The following is a 7,984-nucleotide window of genomic DNA, read 5'->3' as shown; positions in this document are numbered from 1 at the left end:
TTATTTATTAGTTACATACTAGGCCAAATAATGATACATGTATATTGGATATATGTACATTGTACATTGTACAATGATATTTACAAGTAAAATGTACGGTGAAGAAAAGCTACAATACCGGCGTGAATACATTATGGCCCAGTTAAGGCATTAGTGCATACTACGTCGTGTAATATTTTAAATTGAGCCGCTGTCAATAACAACCCTTACGTAGATGGCGATAAGGTTATATGCAAGAAAAAAACATGGCCAAAAAGTGCCTTTTATTTTATTTTGAGGATGTTCAGGCATAAATATTTAATTTTTTTTCGATCATTTTATAAATAACTTAATTTTCCACATTATACAATTAAATCATAACCGAAAATGGGTTCGTAAGAAGGAGATTTCAAACTTTAAAGCAGTTTTCATAGGCCTTGTACATTATTTTTTCTGGGCTTATAAAAAGACTCATCTAAAAAATACTCGATTATTTCAAAGGCCAAGATGTATTTCTACTCGCAGTATTTAATTAAAGCATCTGAAATATTTCTAGGCGACCAAATTTTCAAACCAAAAACACATAATTTTGCATTACTACGTATGGCACCGCCTTAACAAAGCAATCAACATTAAGCGGCCACTACACTACTCGCTTCGACGCTTCGACGAAGTCCTCGACGAAGTTAGCCGAAGTTCGAAGTGCGTGCCCACACACTCGTGCAACTTCGCGAGTAACTCAGTCCAACCAGTCAGTGATTGGTTTATTTATGCCGTGACGCTTCGAGTCCTTTGACTCGCGCGCATTTACCGACAACAATCGGAAGTCGGGCGAAGCGAAGCGAAGTTGCCCGAAGCGAAGCGAAGTTCGTGCCCACACTATCGTATTCGGTCAACTTCGTTCAACTTCGCGAGTAGTGTAGCTGGGCTATTAGTTTCTAAATAGGCAGTGCCTGTTCTAAGAAACTAATCACGACCTTTATTTGTGTTGTTTAGTGCGTAATATCAAATATTGTAAATTTAAAAAATATATTAATATTATTATTATTAATCCAGTGATGAATTCAGCGATGAAACCTGTGAAGAAATCAGTGATGAAGCATGCAATGAAACTTAAGATGAAACATGCGATGTAATAATCATTGATGAAACTGGCGATGTTGTGTTGAATCTAGTGATGAAGCACGCGATGAAATCACTTATATCATTAGTCATATTAATTGACGTTTTACTCGATCGAGATCCAGGACATTGGTAATTGTAATAATTTTGGAGGTATCAGTTTGTCTCAGTAAAATACGTCCTGAATTCGACCAAGAATGTTTGAATTTATTATCTCTTGTAATTTTTTTGTTTGAGATAATAGAAATTTTCCTTTTGGTGTTAAATGTTCGGATACATAAATGCGTCTGTTTTCTTGCGATAGCCCAAGGTCAACCAACTGTAGTTAGTTTATTAATGTTGATCGTAGTAGATTTCTTGTAATCCTTTATTTTGTTTAGGAATTCATCGCGAGCTTGAATGCTGTTTAACGTCGGTTTTGGTCCCAATCTATAAAACTTTGTTATTTCAGAATGTAATGGTGGAACACCTCTTATATCTACGTTGCATGGTTGCGTTTTAAAGTTACACCAAGCAAATCAATGGAAGGCATGTAGGGGAGATTGCTTCCGCTCAATGAGACTAGATTGTCATTTCAATCCCTTTTAGATGTAATTAGACATGATTAGGTCTTTGAAACATTAAATTCGACGAGGTTATTCTTAGCCCAAGAGGAGACATTGAGAATGTTTCGACCACCGTGCTAGCTATGCACATGTCCGTGTTGTGACTTGTGATGGTCAATTATATATAAAATTCATCAAAATAAAAAAAAATGATCAAGTATGAAAAAAAATTATTTGAAAATAAAAAAAATCCGAGGTCAAGTACTCAGGACAATGGCGCTCATAACATCGGTGCTCCACATTCTATGGTGCTCCATGATGATTCGGATATTGGGAAACAGAGAAAATCACTGTGCATTGTGGCAAATATAATAATATAAGTGTAGCTCAGAAGAAAAGACAACCTTTTAACACATACTGCACCAGCTTATAAACGTCGGAGCTGTGGAACAACTATAACAAAACGTCTCAAAGAATGGAAGTTCGATACAACTTGAACCGAATTCTTTTTGGGTTGTCCCGATATTGCAGTGCCGATGAGATGTCCGAAGAAACGGTTCCCGGATTTGAAGCTATAATACTTTCTTGAAGATATATATACAGAGATGTGCTTTATTTCAAATAAATCCATCTCAAATGGAAATGCAAAATGGGTATTTTCCATTTTGAATTTTAAATGCTTTTCTAAAAACCATTTTGCATTTTGCATTTTAAATGCTTTTCTCAATGCATTTTCCATTTTAAATGCTTTTTTGCAACATTCTTCCCACTATCTTCACTCATATTTTTTTCATAAGCCCCAAATATCAGTCGGTCCTCAACCTCGCTATGAGAGATAATTTACATTTGTCAAGTTGCTCCCTGGTAGGAGCCCTGGCAATTGAGTGATACCATTAAAAAATACTGATTCAAATACTGAACATGGGGCCATGACGCTGTAATATTAAATGTTAGATAGCAGTTTCTATGTTTTAACGTTGGCAACATTAGTCCCGCGCAAATTTTTTGTGGTTTCATAATCTGTAGTCGTGGTGTTTTTTGATTTACCATCATGTAATATGTTTGTTCTACATTGATGTTCATTATTAAATGACAAAATTGTTTAAAAAAACTGAACTTATTTTTTGTTGTTTGACCTGAGACACCATTTTGCATTTTGAAAATAGGTATTTTGCATTTTGCATTTGAAATGCTTTTCTAAAAACCATTTTGCATTTTCAAATGGAAAAGTTTTGACCCATTTCCATTTTGCATTTCAAATGGTTTTGGGTACACATTTTGCACATCTCTGTATATATATACACCATCAAGAAAGTATTACGTAAGTACCTACATACTCGTAGGTACTATCAGTGTTTAATTAATTGTCTTTGAAATACATTTACGGGAGGATTAAATTTTGGTGACTGCTTGCCTAAATGGATCCATCTCTATCTATGGACCCCATTTAAATCTCATACACCCCCAATTTTTATTGTCATTGACATGGACCCACTGCAGGTCAAAGTCGCCCCTGGGGTTCGATATAGAACACTTTGGGAATGACTTGATTTAAACTGATCCTCTAACTAGTATGTTAGGTAAGTATACAAAAATAAAACGATTAAATTAAAAACGTTCGTGTGGGTGCGTTGATCTCAAACTTAAAATATTAACATAAAATAATTATAAATTTAAGTTACCACGTTTTAGACAATACAATACTATACAGCGGCTCAAGCCGGAAAAGTTATTTTAATTTAATGTCATATCAAAACAAGAATCAAAATGATTATATCGCTAAAATCTGTATAAAATCACTGCCATATTATATTATCACTGCACGTCCCTGGTCCCGTACACGCAGAAACATAAATAAACCACGCACCGTACACGTATTATATTATGCATTTAATACTAGTACTGCCATCTCTGGCCTTCTTTCTAAAACAAAAAGAATATTTGTGCCGGTAAAGCAGTAAATTTTAGACTGCGTCGGTAATTAGTGCGAATTGTTGCCACGGGAATAAAACATTATGTCAAACTAAAATTCTTACGGATGCCCGGTGTAATCACAACCAAAACACATTTTCTAAATTCGTCGACATGGCCGTGTCTTTTTGTGGTAAAAGACTATTATTAAGAAGGAACAACTTCTCTTATCAGAAGAGACACAGTGGATACATCGTATTGTGAGTAAATATGGTCACTTTTCCCCTGCCCCAAAGGATAATCTGCCTATACATAATATTTTTCTATTTTGTTAGAATCAATACAAAACGAAGTAAATAGTTACCCTACTCGTATAATAATAATATACATATGCAGTAGCTTATGCTGTCATCTGAACCCTTCACCATAGTATTTATCAACATCACTATCCGATTTCTGAAAAATCGTAATCCATGTGCCATTCCAAAGCCGTCTGAATAGAACCCCTTGGCCATTCCTATTGATAATATTGTGATATTAACAAAAATAAGGTTATTAGCTAAAGAACTAACTTTATTAGCAGATGTTTCTCTTCAACGCATAATTATTAAATTTTTGTTTGTAATATACTCGCTCTTTGCAATAATGCATGATAATAATGAAATTTTTTTGAAATATTGAGACTAATTATTCATTTTCAGCTTTTCTCATATTTGCTATTGAATAATATTACATGTTACGTAGTTTGTAGTGAGTTAATCGGTAAATCTTTGTTTGATTTTTCTAACATAACACACATATCTTTGTTTCCAGGGTACCAGAAATCGGAGAAGATTTGAAAGAAAAGAACTCCCTTCTCAGACCCGATGGGTTACCAGAATTTAACTCATTCACTGTTGAAAAATGCATCGCCGCCATGAGCAAGTACACCATCGATTACGAAAACGAAGTGAGGAATATTGAAAATTCTATTGATAATGTTCAGAATGTTTTCACTGAAGTTATAAATCCTTTAGAACATTTAAGTTGTCCTATGGAGCTGACCTGGGGTCTGGCCAAGACCCTATACATGGGGAACAGCACCCTAATGCCCACCAAGTCATACATGCAGATCCACACCAGAGCTCACCGGGCTAACACCTCCAAGTTCCGAAGTGCTCCTATTAACAAAGCTCTCCGCCAAGCCAAACTCGATAGCAAGTCTCTATCAGAAGAGGAATCCAGAATCCTTGACAAATATGCCCTGGAAGGTCGCTTGAATGGATTGGAACTAAGCGACATCAATAGAGAGAGATTGGATTCAACTAATTTTGAAATTAAGAATTTACGGAAGCAGTTCGGAGACAAATTGGAATTAGCCACCAAAATATTTAGCCACACCGTCAGGGACCCAAACGTGGTACGCGACTTCCCCGACAAGCTGCTTAAGGCCATGGCCGCAGACGTCAACGAGCCCGACCGCGGACCTTGGAAGGTTTCCCTTCTGCCCCATGTCTACGAAGGTTTCATGGAATATTGCCCCGACAAGAATCTGCGATGGAACGCCTGGCAGGGTCACATTTCACGTTGTTCCACTACTGTTGAAAAATCATTGGAAAACAGTACCACATTAGAAAAGATTAGAGACTATAGGCGCCAGCAAGCCAATTGCTTAGGATTCGAAACTTACGCTGATATGAGTATGGAAACCAAGATGGCTGGAACGGTGGATAATGTCAAACACATGTTATCTAGTCTACTGGAGAGAGCTAGACCCATCCAAAATCTAGAGTTGGAAAGCTTAGGCAATTTCGCCCAAGAAAGAGGGTTCACCGGCAATTTGGGGCCCTCCGACGTACCATATTGGAAAAGAAAGCAGAGGAAAACCTTGTATAACTTCGATGCCGATGAAATCAGAGAGTACTTCCCCCTGCCCGCAGTTCTGCAAGGTCTGTTTAATCTGTGTACTAAACTCTTCGATATCAAAATAGTAGAAAGGAAAAATGTAGATACGTGGCACGAGGATGTGAAATTCTTCGAAATATTTGAAGCCGATAGTCGCTCTCCAATTGCCGGCTTTTATCTCGATCCTTATGCGAGGGAATGTGAGAAGATCAAAGTTCAGGATAACTCCGGCTGGATGCTGACCATAAGGAATAGAAGCTCCATTACGCAGACCCACCCTTTGGCAGCGCTGATTTTCAATTTTGAGGTTCCCATGTACGGAAAGCCATCGCTTCTGTCTTTCAAAGAAGTGCAGTGCCTATTCCATAGGTTTGGGCATTCACTCAGGCATTTACTCACTGAAGCCAACTACTCGGACGTGGCCGGCATCTCCAATGTGGAGTGGGATGTGGCAGACGTGTGCGGTCATGTTATGACCCACTGGCTCTACGAGTCTTCCACCTTCAAAGCCATCAGCAGCCATTACACCACGCAAGAACCACTTTCCGATGAAATAATTCAAAACATTCAGCAAGTCCGCACGCACATGGCAGGGTACGATCTATGCAAGGAATTATATCTCTCCTCGTTGGATATCCAGTTACATTCTTCCAAAGCCTTTTGGAGGGATCTCGTAAAGGAATTATGGCCATTGTATCACACACTTCCGTATGACCAGAATGATTCCCATCCTTGCAACTTTGGCAAGATATTCTCGGGAGATTGGGGGGCAGCCTACTACTCTAGCGTGTGGTCGCAGCTGATTGCGGCTGACATCTACAGTGCGTTCTATGAAGCTAAGCACGACGAGAGTGCGGTGCAGGAGGTGGGGCGGCGCTATCGGGACACGTACCTTGCGTCGGGCGGCAGCTGCCACTCCAACGAGGTGTTCAGGAGGTTCCGTGGCCGGGACCCCAGCTACAAGGCCCTCCTTTACTCCTTGGGACTGAAAGGCAAATCTATCGATGTGCCTAAAACTGCAGAGTAAATGCTCTATTTCAATTATTATGTTATATTTTCACTAATCGTAAGAGTCCCTTATTTAGTAATAAACCATTGTGCAAATAAATTATTTACCTACATAAGTATTACTTTTGACTGTAATAAATAATATATTATGCTAAAGAATTATCCGTTGACCGTACAATTTAGTACAATTATATTTGTGTGTGTACATGTACAATAAACTAGTGGCAGTGCGGTAAGCTCTCAGTTGACCTCTCAAATGTGACATCCTCCTGCCATACTACATCCTCTACAGAATCAATATGTAGTTGCTGGGTTCCAGCTCTCCATAAAGATCCGGTTCGGTGAACCGGCTCAATTGAACAACGGTTCTTTCGAATCCATGGGGGGGGGGGGTGGCTAGAGAATTTAATATTTTCCCAGAAAATTATAAATTTCCCTAGAATTTGAGTTCATTTCTTTAACATTTCAGAATTTCTCTACATTTGTATGCTTTCTCCCTTTTCACAATTAAATTTTTCTCCCCTAGACCTAAGGAAATTTCCCTACTGAGATCTTGCCTCCAAAAGCGTACATTGCTGATTTTCTCTTATTTTAAATCAATACTAAAATTTTCGCTGAAATCATAAGATTTGTCGGGTGCGAAAATAAAGATTGAATTTCTTTAATTTATTTTAAATGGTTTTATCTACGAAGTAACCCAGCATACCCAAGCAATAAAAGTACTAAACGAAAATCGAATAATATTGGAAATGCAACTCAATTAACCTTGTAATATGTTTATTACAGTCTGCCTATCCGTATTTGCCTATACCTTCTTTCTTTAAATACGCTCGACATATCTCGCTCGCTTGCACATAGGAGTTAAGTGAGGCAGAACATAGATAGGTCATTTCAAATCGGGTTTCACGGTCATAAAAACCCTCATTCCAGGAATTGAATTATTGCAATAACAAATAATGTACTATCCTTTTGTTGAAGTACCAATGTAAACGAAAGGCACGAAGATAAATTTAAAAAGAAAACTTGCATTACGATTCAATAATTATATACATATAGTTGGGACCTTTACAAAGAGATTGGTATATAAAAACATTGAATAATTCTGTCTTTTCTGCCATTGAAATGAAGCCGGCGCAAAAGGTAGAACTACCCTTCCTGGCGTTAAGCATCAATCGATCGAACGGGCAGAACCATCTTTCCCGGCCTAAGTGTGTTAATAAACACAACGCCATAGTATGCGTGCGACTGTTAGCATGCTTGCTATGAATCCCTATATTATCAACCCGGTTCAGTAGTGAGCCGTGTGAACCATTTAACAATCGCGGGTGCGCAAAGATCCGCGAACCATACAGATCGGTCTTTGCAAACCGGATCCGTATGGAAAGCCGTTTCACTGAGCCGAGTTGTTCGCGAACAACTCACTTCTATAAAACAGTGACAAAATAACATATGTTATACACTTTATTAGATTGCAAACAAATCATATTTATATTACAACAATCTGAAAGGATTGTCATATTAATCATAGGCGTATT

At 38.0% G+C, this 7,984-nt stretch overlaps 1 protein-coding gene across 1 annotated transcript; it reads left to right on the top strand.

The window, feature by feature from the left end:
* Positions 1-3,657: 3,657 nt before the first annotated feature.
* On the top strand, positions 3,658-7,018 carry LOC149422746 (uncharacterized). Its single transcript, XM_089633939.1, has 2 exons — positions 3,658-3,817; positions 4,371-7,018. Exons 1-2 carry the CDS (start codon positions 3,732-3,734, stop codon positions 6,466-6,468), a joined length of 2,184 nt encoding a protein of 727 aa, XP_089490065.1. The 5' UTR covers positions 3,658-3,731; the 3' UTR covers positions 6,469-7,018.
* Positions 7,019-7,984: the final 966 nt, after the last annotated feature.

Source organism: Hesperophylax consimilis, chromosome 7 (genome assembly GCF_061612785.1).
Source record: "Hesperophylax consimilis isolate HC1 chromosome 7, BYU_Hcon_1.0, whole genome shotgun sequence".
NCBI classification, from domain to species: Eukaryota; Metazoa; Arthropoda; class Insecta; order Trichoptera; family Limnephilidae; genus Hesperophylax; species Hesperophylax consimilis.
Note: the sequence above shows the minus strand (reverse complement) of the source record. Positions and strands in the feature narration are given on the sequence as shown.

Coding starts and splice junctions, on each gene's coding strand:
- LOC149422746 (XM_089633939.1), top strand. CDS start 3,732: ATGGCCGTGTCTTTTTGTGGTAAAAGACTATTATTAAGAAGGAACAAC. Junction 3,818..4,370: donor CACAGTGGATACATCGTATT/GTGAGTAAATAT, acceptor CTTTGTTTCCAG/GGTACCAGAAATCGGAGAAG.